The sequence below is a fragment of the Eschrichtius robustus genome, chromosome 16 (genome assembly GCF_028021215.1).
Source record: "Eschrichtius robustus isolate mEscRob2 chromosome 16, mEscRob2.pri, whole genome shotgun sequence".
Lineage (NCBI taxonomy): Eukaryota > Metazoa > Chordata > Mammalia > Artiodactyla > Eschrichtiidae > Eschrichtius > Eschrichtius robustus.
Window position 1 is genome coordinate 42,374,611 of NC_090839.1, and position 23,225 is coordinate 42,397,835.

The window sequence follows — 23,225 nt, forward strand, 5'->3', positions numbered from 1 at the left end:
CTTGATCGTTATGTAGTGTCCTTCTTTGTCTGTTGTAGTAGTCTTTATTTTAAAATCTATTTTGTCTGGTATGAGAATTGCTACTCCAGCTTTCTTTTGATTTCCATTTGCATGGAATATCTTTTTCCATCCCCTCACTTTCAATCTGTATGTGTCCCTAGGTCTGAAGTGGGTCTCTTGTAGACAGCATATATACGGGTCTTGTTTTTGTATCCATTCAGCCAGTCTATGTCTTTTGGTTGGAGCATTTAATCCATTTACATTTAAGGTAATAATCGATATGTATGTTCCTATTACCATTTTCTTAATTTCTTGGGGTTTGTTATTGTAGGTCTTTTCCTTCTCTTGTGTTTCCTGCCTAGAGGAGTTCCTTTAGCATTTGTTGTAAAGCTGGTTTGGTGGTGCTGAATTCTCTTAGCTTTTGCTTGTCTGTAACGGTTTTAATTTCTCTGTTGAATCTGGATGAGATCCTTGCTGGGTAGAGTAATCTTGGTTGTAGGTTTTTCCCTTTCATCACTTTAGATATGCCCTGCCACTCCCTTCTGGCTTGCAGAGTTTCTGCTGAAAGATCAGCTGTTAACCTTATGGGGATTCCCTTGTATGTTATTTGTTGCTTTTCCCTTGCTGCTTTTAATATTTTTGCTTTGTATTTAATTTTTGATAGTTTGATTCATATGTGTCTTGGCATGTTTCTCCTTGGATTTATCCTGTATGGGACTCTCTGTGCTTCCTGGAGTTGATTGACTATTTCCTTTCCCATATTAGGGAAGTTTTCAACTATAATCTCTTCAAATATTTTCTCAGTCCCTTTCTTTTTCTCTTTTTCTCTTTTTCTTCTGGGACCCCTATAATTCGAATGTTGGTGTGTTTAATGTTTTCCCAGAGGTCTCTGAGACTGTCCTCAATTCTCTTCATTCTTTTTTCTTTATTCTGCTCTGCGGTAGTTATTTCCATTTTTTTATCTTCCAGGTCACTTATCCGTTATTCTGCCTCAGTTATTCTGCTATTGATTCCTTCTAGAGAATTTTTAATTTCATTTATTGTGTTGTTCATCATTGTTTGTTTGCTCTTTAGTTCTTCTATGTCCTTGTTAAACGTTTCTTGTATTTTTTCCATTCTGTTTCCAAGATTTTGAATCATCTTTACTATCATTGCTCTGAATTCTTTTTCAGGTAGACTGCCTATTTCCTCTTCATTTGTTTGGTCTGATGGGTTTTTACCTTCCTCCTTCATCTGCTGTGCATTTCTCTGTCTTCTTATTTTGCTTAACTTACTGTGTTTGGGGTCTCCTTTTCACAGGCTGCAGGTTCGTAGTTCCCATTGTTTTTGTGTCTGCCTCCAGTGGCTAAGGTTGGTTCAGTGGGTTGTGTAGGCTTCCTGGTGGAGGGGACTGGTGGCTGTGTTCTGGTGGATGAGGCTGGATCTTGTCTTTCTGGTGGACAGGACTGTGTCCGGTGGTGTGTTTTGGGGTGTCTGTGACCTTTTTATGATTTTAGGCCGCTTCTCTGCTGATGGGTGGGGTTGTGTTCCTGTCTTGCTAGTTGTTTGGCATCGGATGTCCACCCTGTAGCTTGCTGGTCATTGAGTGGAGCTGGGTCTTAGCAATGAGATGGAGATCTCTGGGAGAGCTTTTGCCATTTGATATTACGTGGAGCCAGGAGGTCTCTGGTGGACCAAAGTCCTGAACTCAGCTCTCTCACCTTAGAGGCACAGGCCTGACACCTGGCCGTAGCACCAAGACCCTGTCAGCCACATGGCTGCTGGTATTGGAGGGTCTCCTGAAGAGGTGGGGGGTGGCTGTGGCTCACCACGGGGACAAGGACACTGACAACAGAAGTTCTGGAAAGTACTCCTTGGCATGAGCCCTCCCAGAGTCTCAATGTCTCTTACTCTGAAGAGGATTAGGATGAATTTATCTAAAGATAACTTGTAAAAGTGATATTTATAACAAAGTTGATATAAATGTTAACTGGTTGATTTAATATTCATTCACTTACCATTTATTGAGCATCTACCATGTGCCAACCACTGAGCCAGTGCTGGAAATAACAGTTCCTGATCTTAGGGAACTTATGCTCCAGTAGAAAAAGAGACACACAGAGATAGGCAGACATATGCTTTTAACTGTAAAGTGAGGTAATTCTTTTTAAAAGTGCAGGGAGAAACACAGAGAAAAATCCCTAAATCTGCTTAGGGAATCAAGGATGCTTTTGCAGAAGAAGCAGCACCTAAGCTAAAATGAGTTTTCTAGAAGAATGAAGGGGTGGGTGCACCTTTGGGGGGTTGGGGCCTTGCATTCCAGGCCAAGGAAAAGACCTGTATAGAATTATGGGGACTCAAGAGGATACGCTCAGCCTTCACTTTCCTAATTGAGAAACTGTACAGTAATTCAGTATTGCTTGAATATGTAGAATGGGAAGGTGACGGGAAATGATGCAGGATAGTCCATTAGAGGCTTATCTAGACTTTATCAGGTCAGCCTTGCAGTCTGTTGGGAGAATATTTGTGCAGAGGAGGGACAATCAGATTGATATGTGAGCAAGCTCACCCTCCAGCATCGTTTATGAGGCATGTTCATGAGGAAGGTAAGACTAGCTAGCATGGTTAACCTCTCTTGTTTTGCATGAGGAGACTGGGCACAGACAGAAGTAACTTGCCCAAGGCGAAGTGTTTAGTAAGTGGTAGAGCCAGGATTTAAGCCTAGTGTAGCAGCCTGACTCAGATCCTGAAATGTTAGCCAGTCTCCACTGAAAAGGTCAGAGGCAGCTGACGTAGGAGGAAGAGTGGTCGAGGGGTGAATGCAGGAGGGGAGGAGCTTGGCAGACTTCCAGGGGTGCTGCTCTGCAGACTGGAAGTTGGTGTTACCTTCCAGTTGGTTTTTGGCATTTTACATTGTGTTACACTTTTTTCTCGATGGTTGTGGTGTTTCTCATTTAAGCTGCTATTATTATTAATTCACAGAAGAAAGTCAAGAATGTTGACCTAATTTTACAGAACAAGTTGTGTGTCAGCCGATGAATGCATGAAAAGTTTTGGAGGCTTTCACAGTAGTTTTAAGGTAAGTTCAGTTGTTATTTTTTTAGACAGTACTCAGTATTGTTCCTAGTAAACCATAATAAATTTGACTTTTTTTTAATAAGCAGTTGAACTTAACCTTAAAAACACTGTGAGAGTCTACAACAGCCACCTGCTTCCCAGATTTTCTCTTTATCCCAAAGCCCAGAGCTGGTCAGAAGTCCCAGATGTGTTTCCCAGATGATCTCCAGTAAAGGTCCTCCATGATGCATTATGAAGTTTTATCATTCCATTTTGAAGATGATAAAACTGAGTTTAATAGGGGTTAAGTGACTTTGCCCCAGGTTATGTAAGGGCCAGAACTTGGATTATGATCCCCAAATCTAGACTCTGTGTGCTACATCACACTGCTTCCCCAAGGAGAAGGGAGGTTCTCATGTGAGGGAAGGGTGGGCTTCCCTCGCAGCAGAGTTACTATGCTATGCAGTAGTGCTCTGGAGTTTCTGTATCAGAAAGAGCATTGTGCCTAATAATCTTAATTAGTATATCCTAATACCAGTTATTTAGAAGGCATTTTAGAATTTCTAGCACATTAACTATTTCCATTAAACAAATTAGGCCTGTTTTCCACTGGTGTTGCCTCTGTCTAATGTGTAAGTCATGGCAATGGGGAGTTAAGCAGGAATGAAAGCACCACGGCCATTATCAGCAATAAACCCTTCCAGTACAAGTTCCAGTTGACCTTTGGTCTCTTGATTCAGTTGATACTCATGATGTGGGAGAATGTTTTTAAATTGGATTATGTAATGGGTCTAAAATGTTAGCATTGGAAGCCTGTAGAGATCATCTAGCCTGGCCAACTTGAGGACCCAGAGAGATGGAACTAAGGTCATGTAGCTACTTCATGACCACAAGAATAAGATCCACCCTCTTCTTCATGGTGATTCATCTACTAGTTTGTATGTCTTTTGTTCTTCATGAATTAGGGCTCTTATACTCACAGGATATGGGACATTGCTTTTAGTGTCGGAGCTTCATTATTTTAGGGAATAATAGGAACCTTTTGGGATTGGAGAGAAGAAGAAGATTAACTTATTCCAGCTAATTTGTTGATTGTTTTTAATAAGCCCATTGAAAAATTGGGAGATTATTATTTTTAAACTACTAAAGGATACCAACATTGGGAAGTTTATTGGTATCTTTTGTGAAAAACAAAACTAAGAAACCGATTTTTGATCATGTAGCATATAGAGAATAAATGTAAAGGATTTTTACTTTTGAAATTCTTTTAATTTTGCAAACTAGTTTAAAATGTGGTCTTTCAAAGTAATTTCGTTTGACTCTGTGCATTAAAAAATATTGGGGCTTCCCTGGTGGTGCAGTGGTTGAGAATCTGCCTGCCAATGCAGGGGACACGGGTTCGAGCCCTGGTCTGGGAAGATCCCACATGCCACGGAGCAACTGGGCCCGTGAGCCACAATTACTGAGCCTGCGCGTCTGGAGCCTGTGCTCCGCAACAAGAGAGGCCGCGATGGTGAGAGGCCCGTGCACCGCGATGAAGAGTGGTCCCCACTTGCCGCAACTAGAGAAAGCCCTCGCACAGAAACGAAGACTCAACACAGTCATAAATAAATAAATAAATAAATAAAAGAACGTGAATTTCTTAAAAAAAAAAAAAATATTAAATATATAACATTAATTTTTAGTGAACAATAGACTGACATAATCCTAGCTTTTAGCTGTCAATTTGAAGGAAAGAAATCTAAAAATAAATGTTAAAACATTAAGAAAAGTGCCTCTGAAGAGAATGTACAGAATTGTTTCCTAATCTGGGATCAGTAAAATGTTGTAAAATCTGAAAACACATTGTACTTTTGGTACTACCTAATGAGTCTTCAAGCCCTCTTCCAAGTTTCGCGTTCATACTTACACTTACGGCTTACTTAGAAGGAGTGAGGTGTTGTACCAATGTCCTGTCCTCCTCAAAGAGCAGCTGAAAGGGGCATAAAAATGTGGCATCATTAGAAAGGCCCTTGCCAATGCCTGATGACTCACCTGGAGGGCCAGTCGCCTTGCTTTTGCCCAGCTGGCCTACCACAGCCCATTGCTGCCAAGAAAAGCCTACTTACAGGGTTTGCCTCCTGAAATTCAACTTGTCTTAATATCCAGAAGCTTCAGGTAGTTTTGCTTTAGAGTAACTAGCTATGATCTGAGAGCAAAATGAGATTATTTAGGTTATCTTATGTGACTATTAGGGAAGGGGGACGATGGGTATACCATTGGATGAGATAAGATAAAATCTGTGATGTTGAGCTGCTCAGGGTATTTGCTGTATTATCTCAAACTGCCTGTATTTTAGGGATGGGTGAGAGTAACTGTGCTTGGCATAGAAAAGCCCTCCTGCACCGAGACACGATGCTGGCGGCTGCAGCAGTGTACAGAGGTAAGGGAGCTGGCCGTTCTTCCCAGCCAGGCCCCACTGACCAACTTGTGCCCTGTCATCTTTATCCCCTAAAATTACGTTTTCCTTTCCTGTTAGGGCACCATCAGATTTCTTGTCCTTCCTTTCAAAACGCAGATCCTGTGGCTATGTATCCTTTTTCCCAGCAGCCCTTACTATTTCCTTACTGTCAGCTTCTCAGTGTGGAGGATTTTTCACAAGAGGCATTCTCAGAATCCCATGAGTATTCTAATATTCATTTCTCTTTGGAAGACATGACTTTCATTGAGCAGATTTATTTTTCCTACTTGCCTTTTTTTCAGACTCTAACCATGATTTGTCTTTATAGAGATGTACGGAAATGAGGATGGTTCTGTACCTGCTACCTATCAGATCTATTACATGATAGGCTGGAAATATCATGATTCACAGGTAATATTACTAAGACAGATCACTTTTCTTAGTGGGTTCATGTTTCCGTTTACTTATTATTGTTTATTTACTTAGGGTGGTTTGTTTTTCTTTTAAATATAAGACAGCATTAAGGGGGTTAATTAGGGCTATATATTTATCTATTTCTAATATCTTTAATCTTTATCATTATTTTCAGGCGAGACCAGCTAAAAGAGGTTCGGCAACTGTGTCATTTGGAGAGCTAGGAAAAATAAATGATGTTATGTCACAGGGGAAAAAATCACAATAAATATTTTATTCAATATTAACATAGTCCAGACTTTTCATCAGTGATGGGTAACTTTCACATCTAAAATTATTGCATTTTGAAACAAGAAGCAATATATAAGCTATTTACTGTCAGACTTTTCTAATAGTTAGAATAGCCTACTACTCATCTATATTTAGTAACGATTTCAGTTTCACATGTTTTCTGTTTTCATATGGATACTGTTATCTAGTAATTTGAGTGCCTTATTTGCAAAGTCAGCCCCAAAGCAAGAAGATATTTCTATGAAAAATCCACAAATATATTAACATACATAAATTCCTGACTTGTTGGAAAAACATTACCCACGCTGACATTTTGTACCTTTTTCTCCTTCTGATCTTGTGTTATTTCTGTGAGAGGACGTTAGCCGTGGAGATGAGGAGAGTGACAAGTTGGTAGATTCTTTCGTGTTCTGGCTCATTTAGAATAAAAATGTAGTCTTTTATAACAACTATTCTACGATACTTAAGCCAGAATTATTTGTGATACTGTCTTCTTTGCCATGTTCCTCTTTGAAGAGGAACAGAGGATTATGAACCTCTCTAGAGCTCTTAAGTAGTGTTGTACTTTGGAAGAGTGTTTACCTTTACTGAATCCTTCCTCGCCTTTTTTTTTTTTTTAACCATCAGAATTATAATCTTATTTCTTTCTCACCTCCATGATCTGGGTGAGACCCCTATCATTTTATATACTACCTTAGTTAAGAGGAGAACACTTTAAAGAATTACAGAGGCAAAATTACATGTAAAGTATCTGCACAGTGATGAAAAGTGCTGTTTGCTTGATTTTCCTTTGTTGTTTGAGGTCTTTGGCAATATTATTCTAATCCAGGTCCACTGTCCCATTGTCATGATCAAAATGATTTGGAAGCAGTCAAGCTCAGACAGTGTAGAATAGGTGGAAGGAGGTGGTGGTAAGGCAGCCGGAGGAAGCTGGGAAGCACCCAAGAGTGATTACGAGTGTGTTCACCAGTCAGTGCCGAGCCATCTGCTGTCCTTTCCATGTAATGGGCATGGCCCTGCCTCCTCCTCAGCCCTAGGGGAGTTACTGTAGTAGGATTTGCTTCTCTCTGTGTCTCTCCCGCCTGCCTTCCCTCCCTCTGCCGCACGAGCACCAAGCTCTCCCTGAGCCCAGGGCTATGCCTTACGCGGTAGATACTCAGCTCCATTTTGAATCAAATTAAATTATGTGGAAAATCTACCCTTTCATAGGCTAAGTTACAGTTAAAACCCAGAATTTTGTAGGAGAAAAAGAAATTACTGTTCTTGCTCTCTTCAGTTAGGACATTCATTGATATCAGAAATTGGGATACTCTTTGTGGCTTTTTTGTTTTTCATTTTTAATACAAAGGAAAAGAATACCTAGGCAGCAAAATTTGGGGAAGGTATTTTTTTTTAGCTTAATTTTCCGACTTGAAAGGAAAGGAAAACAAAAAACTCCTACATATTGAAGTGTAAACTGATGCCTAAGGAAAGGACATATTCCACGGTGTCTGTGTTTCCTAAATGACCCACGTTTATAGGTATTGATATTTGTTTTTGAAGAATGCATGCAGAATTGTTAAGTGGTTATTGCTGAGGACAGGGACTGAGGAACCAGATGTATCTGCACCTGTCCCAGTGTCTGAACGTCTGTTGGGGGTGCAGGAGATGGGCAGAAGCTAGGAGGGAGGCTTGTACTTTGACTTTTTAATCTTTCTGTAAAATTTGAAGTTTCTTACCAAGGATATTAACTTCCATTTATTTCATGCCAACAGAGAATATGTGGGTGGTGGGGTGGAGCTGGGGAGGAATCTACCTTGAGTGATCTCAAAAACAAGGTCCATTGGTTTAAAAAAATAAAGAGGAATTAACACAATAAATTGAGGACACTTATTGTTTAACCTGAGTGACAGTAGTGAAAGTATTTATTTTAATGTGAGTGACAGTAGTGAAAGTATTTATTTTAATGTGAGTGACAGTAGTAAAATTATTTATTTTAATGTGAGTGACAGTAGTAAAATTATTTTTTTTAGTTAATATCTGCTTGAAGTATCTATTAAGCTTTAGTTGTTTGGAACCTTCAGGAAATTAATTTTTCTGAATAGCTGTGTTTTCCAAATGATTAGGGACTCATCCTTTTAAGCCACAGAATTTTAAAAAATGTCTTATCAAAAATATTTCCAAAATGTGTTACATTTTAAACAGTGTAGAGAACATAACCATTTCTTTATAACTCAACAGTTATTATCACAACTTTTTTTCTTTATAGCTTTATAACTTTTTCTTTATAACTTGACAGTTACTATCACAACTTGTACTGCATTGCTTGTTCCTACACTGACTGGCCCCAAGAATGACGTGGTTTGTCTCTTTTCCTGCATTTTTCTTACTTGCTGTCAGTCTCAGTGGCCTTACAGAAACGAACTTTCTTGAGTCAGTTCTTCTTGCCCTTTGTGATGTGTAAGATTAGAACTCAGATTGGAAGGTTTCTAGGACGGGGTTTAAGGTAGGAAAGAGGGAGGAGGTTCTGCGAGAAGGGCCCTTTTGGAGTAAAATGCATGGGCTTTATTGGTTCCCTTAACAAATCCCCATCGAGACCCATGTGCCGGGCTCCCGACTCTTCTCTGCGCTCTTAGTTGTCAGTCTAACATGGCTTCAGGCGGTGGACCTGGGACATCTGTTGGCTGCTGGGATACTTTTTGGATTATTTCCTGGTTCTTAGCAGTATTCCAGGTTGTTGGCCTAGAGAATTCCAGAGGTGGCAGTATTCATGAAAACTTACATTTTTAAAACAAAGAATTTCTTCAGGATTTGTTGAGATGGAAGCTACCCATAGACACCAAGTTTGTGATATGAATTGTAAAAAGTTACAGCTACAGAAAGGTGTACTTCCTGAAGTAGCTATGAAGCAAGTTTTGTTTTTCAAACCCTTTTAGTACCATTTTTATCCACTAGGTGGAAACAATTACAGTATGGCCTATATTGAAGATATAGTTTTTATAACTCAGTATATATCCCTTAAGTAAGGATGAAATAAAAGTATTTAACCATGGATTGGCATCTGTGTAGGAAAGAAATAAACATTAAAAGATATTTGGGGAAAAGAAGAATACTTGGCATAGTGATTATTTTATTCCTTCATAAATTATTATTTTAGCCTCTCTTGCCTAAGAATAAAGTTTTGAGGGTTTTTTTTAGAGGGGGGCTCGAGGTGGGGCGGTTTTTATTGCTGCTGTTAATAATGTGAAGTTTATCTTCAGGAAACTAATAAGCGGACCTGCCCTTCCAGAAATTGGGGTACTTTAATTCTTTGCCTGGATACTTGACAGGTATTTATCTTGCTGGTTTAAAAAAATAAATTTGAAGAAAATGGAAGGTACTGTTGTTAACAAATAGGGAAATAATGCTTTGGCGTCTGTGGTGGTTTTAAAATCTATCCACAGATTCTTTGATACTCTTCCCTCCAAGAGGTGGCGCTTCATTCCCCTCCCTGTGAGTCTGGGCTGAATTCAGTGATTCGCTTCCAACAAATAGAATATGGAAGTGATGGTGTGTCCCTTCTGAGGAGGTAGTAAGAGGCCCGCTTCCTCCTCACTGTGTCTGAGATCACAACCTCGGGGAGAGCCAGTGCCGTTCGTGGGGGGCATCGAGCAGCGCTCGGGAGAGGACGGCGCGGACCTGCCAGCGAGGGAGCCAACCCGGGGGAGATCCTCCAACCCCAGTGTAACTTTCAGATGACACCTTGACGGCAGTCTCATGACAGACCCTGAGCCAGAGCCACCCAGCTAAGCCACTCCACGTTCCTGACCCACAGAAACTCAGATAATAAATGTCTGTTGTTTAAGCCACTGTGTTTGGAGTAATTTGTTAACACAGCCTTAGATAACTAATATGCTCACTTTGGGAAAAGTTAGGTGCCCAGGGTATGCCAACTTGTTTCTTGAAGTATAGAACATATTCTGCTTACTTGAAATTGTATAAAGTCAGCATAAACTACCATATTACCTTTGTTCTCGGGGAAAACTGGGCCCGAGATACGCTTACCTTGAGGTTTGAGTCCATGGTATCTCGAAGTAGAACTAACCTCCCAAGGTACATTTAGTAGGCTTCAAATTTCATTTCCTAGGAAGACATATTAGGATCAATTTTCTAGAAACCTGATGGGGCGAGTCCATAATGAAACCAGGGAACATGAGAAGGAAGGCTCTGACCTTGAGAGTTCAGTGAGGTAACGGCGGCTGTGGTTTTCTCAGTCAGTCCCTCCTGCCTCGGCTGTTGAGTTGCTGACAGCTTGTTATCAGGATGGACTGTTGATGCTGCGTGCTGGTTACAGGCTCTCAGGTGAGCACAGTGCTGTGGAAATGGTTAAGGGTTTTTGAAAGCTAGAGTCGATCCTGTCTCGGTCCTGCTCGCCATTGCCAAAACCAGGCAAAGATAAACTGCCTGCACTTTCAAGTCCGGGTGTAATCGGCCGGTTTCCAGACTCCTTGTATGAGAGTGTCGTGCGTGTGCTCAGGACACCCAGTGCTAGTTGTGTCAGAGCCAGCCCTGCAGGAGAACTGTCAGGAGCGGCTCCAGGTCGCAGTGTTGGGAGCCTGGGCCGAGGCTGGGAGTGGGAGACGGCGGGGAGGGCAGGGGCTGGGAGTCGGGGGGCCTGGGTTTAGTCCTGGCCCTACTGGTTCCTGACACGTGGGCCAGCACCATCTCTCTGACCTCAGGATTTTCATCTGTAAAATTGCAGGTTTGGTACTCAATCTCAAAAGAGGCCCCAGGCCTGCCTTCCAAGTAAGTTCCTGAGGGGCTTTTTCAAACGAAATGTTTTTCCACCCTCCTCCCATTGGTTGAGAGTCAAGGCCATCTGGAGCCCCTGTCACTGAGAGGAGCGTGAGACATCCCTCCTCCACGTTATGGTGGGAAATGGCTGTGAGCCATCGAGCAGGATGATTTCAGAAGCATTCAGCTCAACCTGAGGATCTGGGTCCCAACGCAGGAGTAGCCAGGATTGCCCTCCCATCCTGGCAACTTCTCAGTCTCCATGTTGACATTTGGGGACTTCTTTTCCCTTCAGTGTTGTTAACTTTAGATTTCATCTGAAGCCAGCTAAGCTTCTCAACAAAAGCAGCTTCATTTACCTGGTACCAAGGTGCTGTGGCTTGGCAAAGCCCTCCTTTTTTTTTTTAACATCTTTATTGGAGTATAATTGCTTTACAATGATGTGTTAGTTTCTGCTTTATAACAAAGTGAATCAGTTATACGTATACATATATCCCCATATCCCCTCCCTCTTGCGTCTTCCTCCCTCCCACCCTCCCTGTCCCACCCTTCTAGCTGGTCACAAAGCACCGAGCTGATCTCCCTGTGCTATGCGGCTGCTTCCCACTAGCTATCATTTTACATTTGGTAGTGTATATATGTCAATGCTACTCTCTCACTTTGTCACAGCTTACCCTTCCCCCTCCCCATATCCTCAAGTCCATTCCCTAGTAGGTCTGTGTCTTTATTCCCATCTTGCCACTAAGTTCTTCATGACTTTTTTTTTTCCCTTAGATTCCATATATATGTGTTAGCATACTGTATTTGTTTTTCTCTTTCTGACTTACTTCACTCTGTATGACAGACTCTAACTCCAACCACCTCACTACAAATAACTCAATTTCGTTTCTTTTTATGGCTGAGTAATATTCCATTGTATATATGTGCCACATCTTCTTTATCCATTCATCTGTTGATGGACACTTAGGTTGCTTCCATGTCCTGGCTATTGTAAATAGAGCTGCAATGAACATTTTGGTACATGACTCTTTTTGAATTATGGTTTTCTCAGGGTATATGCCCAGTAGTGGGATTGCTGGGTCGTATGGTAGTTCTATTTGTAGTTTTTTAAGGAACCTCCATACTGTTCTCCATAGTGGCTGTATCAATTTACATTCCCACCAACAGTGCAAGAGTGTTCCCTTTTCTCCACACCCTCTCCAGCATTTATTGTTTCTAGATTTTTTGATGATGGCCATTCTGACCTGTGTGAGATATCTCATTGTAGTTTGGATTTGCATTTCTCTAATGATTAATGATGTTGAGCATTCTTTCATGTGTTTGTTGGCAATCTGTATATCTTCTTTGGAGAAATGTCTATTTAGATCTTCTGCCCATTTTTGGATTGGGTTTTTTGTTTTTTTGTTATTGAGCTGCATGAGCTGATTGTAAATATTGGAGATTAATCCTTTGTCAGTTAAAGCCCTCCTTTTAAAACAATGTGTCTTATGCTCCTGCCAGGCAGTGTGCTGAGCCTTTGATAAGCATTCTCAATTCTCATTTCATCAGCACAGTTCCCTATCGAGTAGATACTAGTTCTACTGTCCCCATCTTTCAGATGAAGAAACAAGTTCACAGAGGTTGTGACTTCTCCGAGGTCACATACATGGCAGAGCCAATATGTGACTTCAGTCTTGTATGGGACAAAGCACTTAATTTTATCACGCTGCCTTCTTTTGGAGGTCAGAGCCTTCTGTGTGAGAGACCACTCTTTTTTCTCCATGTCTCCACTCCCCCCATAAACATAACATCCCAACCCGCATATTGGGACCAGGCAGGTGACTCCATCCTCTAACACATGCTCAGCCCTGTGCTGGGATCTGCCCCTGTGGAGCCGCCTGCCCTCCAAACTCTTCCAGGTCCCTTCCACTCTCAGCTCAGTCAGTTATCCAGCTCAACTTAATCTTGCCTTCTTGTCCCAGGCCATCCTGAACTTTCGTGAGTTCCATCTCCGTTAGCACTTTATACGATGTTTTCTGTCCACAAGTTCTGCCTTTCAGCTAAGTGTTCAACCCCTTGAGCAGTGCCACTGCTATGACCAGGGTTCTGTCAGCCGCAGAGACGGCCCAGACGGACTCGCTGCCAGGCAGACAATGGGGATCCCCGTGAGCACATCAAGCAGCGGGACGCTGGAAAGACAGGCAGGGCCCCGGACACATTCAGCTTCAAATTCCAGGGATCAGCCACTTGGTTGGGATTCCAGGCTAAGCTCTTGTCCCGGTGGAATCTGGGTATCAAGCACAGCAGGTGGACACGGATAGCAGGGGGCAGGTGGACTGGAGACAGGGAAGGGCTTCGTCCTGGAGAATAAGATGAGAACCGTGATGTAAGGTCGCATCAAGGCCTACATCAGGGATGACTGGGCCTTATATTGTGGGATGGTAGGTCTCCAGTCCAGGCAAGATGTCCAGCTGTCATTAGATACCAGGGTGGCCCGGTAGCGTGATCAGCACGACTTCTGAAATCAGACCTGCCTGTTGAATCCCCTTTCTACCACTAACCGGCTGACCTTGTGTAAGTTACTCAACTGCTGACATGCGCCATTCTTAGATGCATTAGTACGTTGCCCAGCAGAGCGTAAATGCCCTTCCCAAAGGCTTGGAAAACCAAGCTCATAAGATGACTTACATGTCTGGTGCAGTAGCCCTCAGATTACAGAGTGCTGTTAATAGGTGCTACAAAAGAAGGTAGCGGTTAGAGCAGGGGGAGAGGAAGAGTTTCCGGAGGTAAATATGGTTGGAAAAGCTGGGTCAAACAAAATTAAATGGATATCATCTCCTGTAAGACTTCTCAGAATCTTTAATGTGCTCGTGTTGTTGTGACTCTCCCAGAGGAGTCTATATTTTATGGCATCTTCCGGACTTAATGACCCAATAACCCTTTTATCAAGGAGCACCCTGCAAGACTTTGAACATGTTTTGGGAAACATTAGCCTAGCGCAATGCCTGGCATTGTGAAGGCTTGTTAAATAATTTGAATAGTTGCAGGAAAACTTAACATTCAGTTATCTTGCAAAAGTTGTTTATGAACTTTCTCAAGGCAATCCAGGGCAGTGGTTAAAAGCACGGACTCTGGACCTGGTCCTCCTGGCTGTGTGGCCTTGGACAAGTTACTTGACCCCAGCTTCCTCTTCTGGAAAAGAGAGAAGATGATACAGTATCCTCCTGGGAAGGTAGTTGTAAAGCTCTAATGAGTTAATAATACATTTGGTTAGAAAAGTGCCTGGCACATTATAAGCATGATATGTTAGCTATTATTTTCCTAGACAGAATGAATTTTAGAGAAGCTTTCAAGAACAATGTATTGACTGCTGTTGTGATGCTAGCTTACCATTTGTCCTACATAAAATCCCTCTTGCTCACACAAGAAGACTGATTAATAAACAGATGCCACTTAACGTCACTATCCCATTTTAAAAAAGAATAAGTCATAGGACCTCAGACAGCTGTTTTGCCTCTATGGCAAAATCCAAGTCTCAAATATAAGAGATTTGCTCTAATATTCTATTAGGTGAAGATGGAATATTCTTTTTTTCCAGAAGCACTTTATCTTTACCTAGAAATTATTTTCTGATTAATAAAACACAAATTAGGATAACTCATTTATTAGTTATTAGGATAACACAAGCACACACCACAAAAAATGTTTCCATATCAAAACACAGGTACCAATGCTGGATGAAATTAATTAGGTGGCAGGAAAAAAAAGAACAAAAGCTAAGAATTGGAATAATCTCACAGCCTTAAAAGTAATTCTATTCTTGCCACACATGGAAAGATTTTAAGGCGTTTTTCTGTTATAGATCTTAATGTTATACCTGAGAGGCTGGATTGGAATTATAAAACTTTTGAGGTGTAAGACATCAGAGAAATCTTTCTTATTTTGCAGTTGAGGAATCTGAGTCCCAAAGAGAGACTGATATGCCTGAGGTCATTAGCTGGTTCTGGAGGACAGGCCTGGAGCATAGATGTTCCAGAGTCTTGTCCAGCGCCCTGCAGCAGGCCTGATGTCACTCATGCAACCCCAGCAGAGCTAAGGCCCAGCCACTGCACCCACCCTGCAGGAGGTACATTTGTGAACGTCCCTGGCACAGCTCTCCATCCAAGGGTCTTCGGTACTGAGTCTTTTGCAAAACCCAGAGTCACCCCCTTACACTGAATTTGTTTAGAGCACATTTCAGTGCTGCAGGTTACAGTAGACCTCGACCTGGGCTCTGTTGCCTGGCTCCCACCCGCAGAGATTCTGGTTTAATTTGGCATCGGGAGTTTTAAAAGGTATAGAGCCCGCTCCAGAGCATCAGTTTTCCTGAGGAGAGAAAACTGTATGAATCACAGATAAACTCCATTTTAACCTCCCTTGCGTTGTAGTCAGGAACTCTGAAGGACCAGCTGCTGTGCTAGTTATAAAAACATGAGTCATTGTGCACTTCGTGACGAGCTTGTGTTGAGAAGGGGGGGGGGGTTGGACCAGGTTGGGTGTGAGGAAGGTGGATGTGGGCAAGTTGGTCATCCAGTGCTAATTGAGCACCTACTATATCTGAGGCCCTGGATACCTAGAGATGAGAAGGCCTAGCCCCCGCCCTCACAGGGCTCGCAGCTGGGCTGGCTGGAGACCACGGGGAAGCTGACACGGTGTATTTTCTTGCAACCAAAAGTACTCTGATTGAGACACTTATGTGAAGGCGCTGTGCAAAATAGTGCACGGTGACCAGTGGTCAGTCACTGCAAAGCCGCCCAGGTGCGGGCAGGTGCACAGTCCCTGCGCCGCGGTGGTGGGAGCTGCTACAGCGGAGGCTCTGGAGCAGAGGCCCAGAAACAGACGTTTGAATGATTCAAACACCCTAAACCAACCACTCGCGCTTTCAAAGCCTGTGGCTCACATTTACTTGGAACAACGAGCTGAAACGGGAAATGCATGAGCTCACGCTGCCCTTGCTCCTGTATTTCAGGCAGTGTTCTACTCTACACAGCAAGCCGCAGAGTCTCTCTTTCCACCCCGCCTGCAGCTATTTTCACAAGCTTTACCTCCTAGGAGCTCATCTTTCACCCAGTCTTGGAACCGGGGCTCACCTTCCACGCTCCCCTCTTTGCACTTATCCCATCTCTGATGTGCTCACATTCCAGACACATGAGAGCCATAACTGCACGGCCCTCCTGTCCTTTAGGCTCTGACCTGAGGTTTGCATGCCTGCTCCTTCCTTTCACATTTGTGAATGGGGCTTTTATCATTCCCTTGGGACTGGAACTCTCTAGTAAGTTAGGGATCGTGTCAGGAAATTGTAAACACTCTGACCTCAGACAAGCCTGGATAGTCAACGGCCAGGTAAATGACAGTGGCTAGTATGTGTGTGTACAATGTTTACAAAGCACTTGTGAAGTCAGGCTAATTGAAATTGCAAAAATCTCCAGTCAGGTAGGAATTAATCCTATGTTATGGAGGAAAAACAGGTTTGGATAAATTATGCCCAAAGTCATAGAGCTACTAAGGGACAGAGCTGGACCTCAAACACAGGCTTGGTTCCAAATCCATTTCCCTCTCCTTTCTGATCATGGTTGACATTTTTTATTTTATTTTTTGGCTGTGCCGCGAGGCTTATGGGATTTTAGTTCCCCGACCAGGGATGGAACCCGGGCCCTCAGCAGTGAGAGCTCAGAGTCCTAACCACTGGACTGCCAGGGAATTCCCATGATCGACATTATTAATTAACTCTTTTCCTGTCCCTAGTTTGGGTTTTCAAGTAGGCAAGCACAATCTTATCCTACATAAACACCCAGCATTTTGGCTGGAGAACTAACTGCAGGGCACTGAAACCACATTGAGTGTTATCAACTCAGCTGTCCACGTATTCCAACCAACTTGCCATGAGCTTCTAGAGAATATTACAAGTTACCATTTATGGAGTTTATTCCAGATGCCGGACCCTGTGATAATTCCTTTACATACGTTATCCCATTCATCCTCATACCCGCTCTCTAAGATCTCGAAGATCTTCCCACTTTGCAGATCAGGAAACTGAGGCTCAGTGAAGGTGAGATCCAAGACTGGCCCTTCACATAAGTCATGGGCCTCCTGCACTCTTCTCTCCCTGCACTGTCCCCAGCACTGGGCCGCAGCCCTGCTTCACCTGTCAGAGGAGACAAAGAACTGGGCCCTTTAGCCTCTGTCCTAGGAGGCTGGTAAATTCTCCCTTTATGGATACTCCAGAGGTGATTCCACAGGGGTCCAGTGAGGAATGGAAGAGAGGGGTGCAAGCTGGAGAGACCCCAGCCATTCACTGCACAGCTGCTAAGGGAGCTTTGATAGAAGGCCCCCGGCTGAGGAGGCTGAGTCAGTCCCCCTGGCACAGCAATGCCATGAGGAATTTTGGCTCATTGGAGATAGAATGTGGTTCACCAGATCATTCCCATAAGACAAAGCATGTGTTTGTAATTTTTGCCTTTATCACATTCTGAGGGATCTGTGTTCTTGCCCTCACAAAACTCCCCTTCTCCCGACTTCAGTATGTCTGTAGGAGCCAAGAAACCCATTTGTCCTCTCGAAAGGGGACAGCCTGTCACAACCACATGAAAATGGGTGGTCTTTATCCCTAACTCAGGACTAGATCCCCAGGATGAGACGTTTGTAAGGAAATCTTAGGTGATCAGTCTCCAGCAATTCCCTCTTCCCCAGGTGGTCACCTCAATTAAGCAGGAGATCTGAAATGGTTTCTCAGAGGATGGGTCCCAACCTTTGTCCATTTTCCATCACAGGCCTATATGGGAAATCAGCAGCAGACTCCTGAGTCTGACGGGGAAATTTTTTATTTAGTGACGATGACTTGAAGTGAACTGGTTCCCGTGAGCAGTGGTGGTCCAGATCCTACAGGTAGCGATTTCTAAGCAAGAAGATCAGCACGGCAACAATTAGGCCAATCACAAATAAATCCCAGTATGGTCCAAGGGTATTGTCCAGTTTCATCCATTTCCATCTCATGGTAAACTGCTGGCAAGAGACATTCTGTCAAAAATAAATCCAAGCCTCCCACTTCATTCAGAACCATCATCTGCCTCCATCCCATCTCCCAAGAGTTGCTCACTGGAGTTTTCAGAGATTTTGGGACCTATTTGAGACAAACTTACATTAAAAAACAGGATATCTTGAAACAAGTGCACAGTTTCTAGTTTCATGAGGGCAAAGAACACAGGTATGTGAGCGTCCGGACTTGTTTTAGCAGCCATATCATATAATCTCCTGGCCAAGCGAACATCCTGGAAAGAGAAGAACAGCCCATACTCATTAGGTACAGATTCTTCAGGAGAAATTAAATGGAAGCCATAGTTTGAAATACAGTAACTTATCTTTGGTAGGCTGAACGCTCTTCCCCCATGGCCCCCACAAGATGCTCATGCCCTAATCCTTGGAACTTGTTAATATGTTATGTTACAATAGCAAAGCGAATTTTGCAAATGTGATTAAGGTTACAAACCTTAAGATAGGAAGATTGTCCTGGATGACCTGGTGGACTCAGTGTAATCACATGAGCCCTTAAACACTGAGTTTTCTCAGAGAGCAGAAGAGAAAGGCAGAGAATTGTGGCAGAGGAGAAGTCAGAGATTCTAGCCATGGGAAGGACTCAACTTGCCCTTGTGGAGGGGCCACACAGATAGGAGAAGGAATGTGGACAGCCAGCAAGGAAATGGGGCCCTCAGTGCTACAAGCGCAAGAAACTGAATTTGGCCGACAACCTGAATAAGCTTGGAAGCAGATTTTTCCCCAGAGCCCTCAGTAAGGAACACAGCCTTGATTTCAGCCTGTGAGACCCTGCAGAGAGGATCCGGTCAAGCTCACCTAGATTTCTCACCTACAGAAGCTGTGAGATAAATGTGCGTGGTTTTAAGGCACTGAATTTGTGGTCATTTGTTACAGCAGCCATAGAAAACCAACACAGACTCCAAAAAGCTTTCTTGGATATCTCTGGACCAGACCTTAAGTATAATTCCAATTAAAGGGGCAGGAGAACAGACACTGACCGTACATCTCCCCAAACAAATGGCAATACAGATAGTGACAAGCATTTAAAATCCCTGCTTTTCTTCCTAGTACTTATCATACCTGAAGTTATGGGATTTGTTTATTCATTGTCTGTCTCCAGGTCCCTGAAGACAAGGGCTTGCACTGCCTGTTCACCCCTGAATTCCCAGTGCTTAATGAAGTGCCAAGCACATGGCAAGTCTTTGATAATACTTATCAAATGAGTGAATAAATGAGGAATGAGCGAATAAACTATTTTGGTTCTCAGGCTGGAATTTGATTCCATAAATGACGTACTATATTTTTAGGAACTTGTTTTTCCCCATTAAATTATGCCATGGTAGATCAAAAATCTTTCATTTTCACCTACTTACGGCTTGTTTTTGTTTGCTTTATATTTGCTTTGTTTTCCCAAACCGAGTAATGAAAAGGCTAAGTAGAATTGCTTTTAAAGGTTGAAGCGCCCTAGGCCAGTGCCAGAATTATACTTTGCTTGGGTGCCTGTGGATTATTTTCAAAAGAAGGGGAAGAAGAGGGATTTTTCACAAATTGTGCTCATCCAGTATCTCTCTGTCTCTCCACTCCATCTCCCAGACCCCCGTTACACAGGGTTCAAGAGTTGTGAATCCTTGAGGCCTCCGCTAAACCCATTTCTTGGGTGGTGTCCTCTCAGCTACGTTTTGCTTGTCATTTCTTAAATTTTTCCAAAGCTTCGTGGACTGGTAAATTTATTTGTTTGAGAAAGAGGAATAATGCTTGCTTAAAATCATTAAAATTCAGGAGACTGTTCCAAACAAATCTTCCTGGCAACAGAGAAAATGGATGTTATAAACACTCTAAATTGTGTCTCTAATTCCAACAAATTCAGAGGGTGTTCACTTGAAAGCACCCTACCGATCACAACAGCGGTGTTACCTCCACACGTGACAGGCATATTAACTTGGATGGGACGTTCAAGGAGAGGCAACCTTTGTCAATATCTCATTCCTTCCTTCTTATTTGAGGCAGGCAAGAGTTATTAATTTATTTCTTGAGGCACAAACATCACAATTCAGTTGCTTAGCTTATAATAAAAAATAGCAGAGAAGTACCATTTAAAGTGGGATGGCCTGGCTCCCGGCCAAGGTGGCCTCACGATCCACAATGGGGGTGGGGTGGGATAGGAAAGTCTTTCTTTAAGATTCGCAGAGAAAGAAAATCCTGAACCCTTCTGGCTAATTAGGGCAACCCATATAAAAGAAATTTTATTACTAGACTCTAGAAAAGACTGCTTGTTCTTTGATCCTATTTAGTAAAAAAAATCCAAACCATTCACACAAAGAAAATTTCCCGTGATAAATTGTGCTTTGATGATGGCTAGGGTTCATTATTTAAGTCCATTGCATATCTAGTCCACGTACATTTAACTTTTCTGTGGTACGTTTGAGTTTATTTTGCTTTAAATTCAGTAATTTAGGAGATTATATAAACCGAGCTACAGACTTCTTAAGTGTTTCTAACTATAATGTCAGGTGTGCCAAAGTACTGCCCTATGCTCACATGTTCAAAAGCTGCTTATAACTCAGATACAGAACTCTCCAGCAATAAAGTATCTGGTTTATGAAAATTGTTCAGTTGCATGAATCAGGAGTTTTCCAGCCCCGAATCTTTGGGTGTCATCAAAAATGTCTTATACTGGGACAGAGGTAGTTTTTTGAATAATTCATTCTTGTTTTCTTATTATAAATATGTTAATTAGAGGAAACTTTGAAAATACAGAGGTGAACAAATAAGGAAAAAACACCCACAATCTCACTGTACAGAGGTGACTACTGATATTTCATACACATCCTTCCAGCATTCCAGTGTTTTTGTATATATTCATATATACATACTTTTAATTTAGGAATTTTTCATTCTGTATGATACTTTGTCTTCTGTTTTCTTAAGTTAACGATATATTTCAAAAAATATGCCATGTCCTAAGATATTCCTTTAGTCTATAATATTTTTATTTTTAATGGTCGTACAGTATTTCATAATAATGGCTGATACTTATTAAATATTTACTGTGTGACATTCACCACTGTCGTTTATTTAAACCCTGTTACAATTCTACAGGGCAGATGATATTATTAACTTCATTTTAAAGATGAAGAAACTGAGGTGCTGAGAGGTGAAGTCACTTATCTAAATTCATATGACTTGTAAGTGGCAGAGCTGAGATTCAAATCCAGAGAGTCTGCTTCTAGCCTGCTCACTGAGTCACTAGGCCATAAAATACATAACGGAGTAGTATACCACCACACAATAGTTTATGTAACGTGTTCTCTATTTTGGAGTATTTTGGTTGTTTGTAGGGTTTTTTTCTAATAAATAAAGGTATACACACACAAATTTTTTTGCACATTTCTGATTATTTCATTAGATAATAGACATGTATTTCAAGAAAGGTTATGACCATTTCTAAGAGGTGTATATTTTGTCCTGTCATATTTCCGAGGGGGCCATTTTAATGTCAAACTTTAGTTTGGCCTTTCCAGAAAATAATTCTATTCTGGTGTTTAAAGCTTCAGCTCTAACACTCCATAGGTGGTCAGACCAGACAAATGAAAAATAAAAATGCTTCGTGCCATAATTACTTTTATTTTTGACATATCTATTTATAATTTATTCAGTAGATGTGGTTTTGTTTTCCCTGCAGGATCCAAAAAATGTGTTATTTAGTAGGTCTTACTATATATATTGAAACTCATTTCCAAGGATAATTTCCTCTCACCTTTTTTCTTAATTTAGATAGATTTTCTAGTCAGTATCTTAAAACATACCTGCTTTCTTCCATTTTAAAAACAAAACAAAGAAAAAAATGAAGAAAATAAAAAGAGCATCATGTGTGTCTTATACTTTATGTTACAAAAACATTTTAGAACAGAATCTGACAGTACTGATTCCTCTGCCTGAATGGTTTCCTCTTTAACAAGTGTATAGTATTTCACTTGTGTGTGCATGCATGCACGCCATTTTGGGCTTTCACTTTAGCTATGGACGTGTCTCTTCCATAGTAGACTATGAACGCTTTGAAGGGTGTCTTGTTCTCGTATCCTTCTTGACACAATGCTTCTTGACACAAAACAAGGACTTGATAAATATTTGAGTAAATAAATGAATGAAGAAAAGCAAGGCACGTTACCATGGTAGTTTAGAAGCAGATGTCTTGTAAATCTAGGGCTTCATTGAAGGGTTCATAGAGGTGATGATATTGGAGCTATTCTTTGAAAAATGGATTGGTCTTCAACGGGCAAAAATGTGGGAGAAAATCATTCCAGCAAATGGGGCGATGTGACCTAAGGTCAGGAGGGTGCAGTTCAAGGTCTTGCGGGGAAAGGAAAAGCAGCCTAGAAGATATATAGGGAAATAGTGGCATATCAAGCCATTATTATCAAGGTAGATGAGGTCAGGGAGGGTTTGAATGCCAGGGTAAGAAGTCTGGACTTCATTAAGCAATAGAAAGTCAGTAAGATTCTTTTATTTTTGTGTTTGTTGGCTTGTATTTGTGTGCGTGTGTGTGCGCATCTTTTGGGAGGAGTGTGGTGGAGGGGTAGCAGTACTAGAGTTATACTTTATCAAGAATAACCCAGTGGGGCTTTGTTAGCTGTGTTATGTGTTAACTAAAGTAATGCTAACATCTGCAACCAATAAACCCCCAAATTTCAATGGTTTAACACATTCAACAGTCGAGTGCGGATGTTTCTGGTTGGTGGTAAATCTTTGGTGGACAGAGCTTTCTTTGGCCACACAGTTCAAGGAAGAACACTAGAATGGGAGACCCCTGAGAATCCTTTACAACAAGTAGAAATTCTGGCCTGAACTGGGATAAGGACAGAAGGAATGGGCAGGAGAGGATGGGCAACAGGTTTTTTTCATGGTTATTAAATTTTTGAAGGACTTCTGAATCAAGTATAAATTGAGAAGGAGTTTCATAACAAATTGTGAGCTGAGTGCTTATATTTCTAAATTAGTTCAGGTCATCTCTCAGTTTCTCCCTAGGTATTATTTTGTGTTCCCAAAACAATGGTGCAGTCAGTCCTGGTCCACAGTTAAGTCAAGTGAGCTTAACTCAAGGGCGGAAATTGGGGAATGAGATATTTCTCAGTGAAGCTATTAGGATAATTCACCTACGTCACCCTAGTCCCAAGTCCTTTCCTAAAGACGGATGAGAAAAATAATGACCCATATTTTTACACTGATTTACCAAGAGTCGATT

At 41.8% G+C, this 23,225-nt stretch overlaps 2 protein-coding genes across 10 annotated transcripts in view; one reads left to right on the forward strand and one right to left on the reverse strand.

Moving 5' to 3' along the window:
* NDUFAF5 (NADH:ubiquinone oxidoreductase complex assembly factor 5) overlaps window positions 1-6,177 on the forward strand; it is a 33,214-nt gene extending 27,037 nt beyond the window's left edge. The window contains exons 9-11 of one of the 4 annotated variants that reach the window (XM_068565852.1): window positions 5,375-5,458; window positions 5,805-5,887; window positions 6,066-6,177. In XM_068565852.1, coding sequence (XP_068421953.1) covers window positions 5,375-5,458; window positions 5,805-5,887; window positions 6,066-6,158 — 260 coding nt within the window. In that variant the 3' untranslated portion in view covers window positions 6,159-6,177. Of the gene's footprint in view, window positions 1-2,961; window positions 3,059-5,374; window positions 5,459-5,804; window positions 5,888-6,065 lie in introns of those variants that run through there. The other 3 variants (XR_011076960.1, XR_011076961.1, XM_068565854.1) reach the window with 3 other exon arrangements.
* Window positions 6,178-17,759: 11,582 nt separating this feature from the next.
* Window positions 17,760-23,225, reverse strand: part of SEL1L2 (SEL1L2 adaptor subunit of SYVN1 ubiquitin ligase) — a 123,405-nt gene continuing 117,939 nt past the window's right edge. For 4 of the 6 annotated variants that reach the window (XM_068523954.1, XM_068523952.1, XM_068523950.1 and 1 more), the window contains 2 exons: window positions 18,091-18,219; window positions 17,767-17,953 (listed from right to left, as the gene is read on the reverse strand). In XM_068523954.1, coding sequence (XP_068380055.1) covers window positions 17,831-17,953; window positions 18,091-18,219 — 252 coding nt within the window. In that variant the 3' untranslated portion in view covers window positions 17,767-17,830. Of the gene's footprint in view, window positions 17,954-18,090; window positions 18,220-23,225 lie in introns of all 6 variants that reach the window. The other 2 variants (XM_068523955.1, XM_068523951.1) reach the window with 1 other exon arrangement.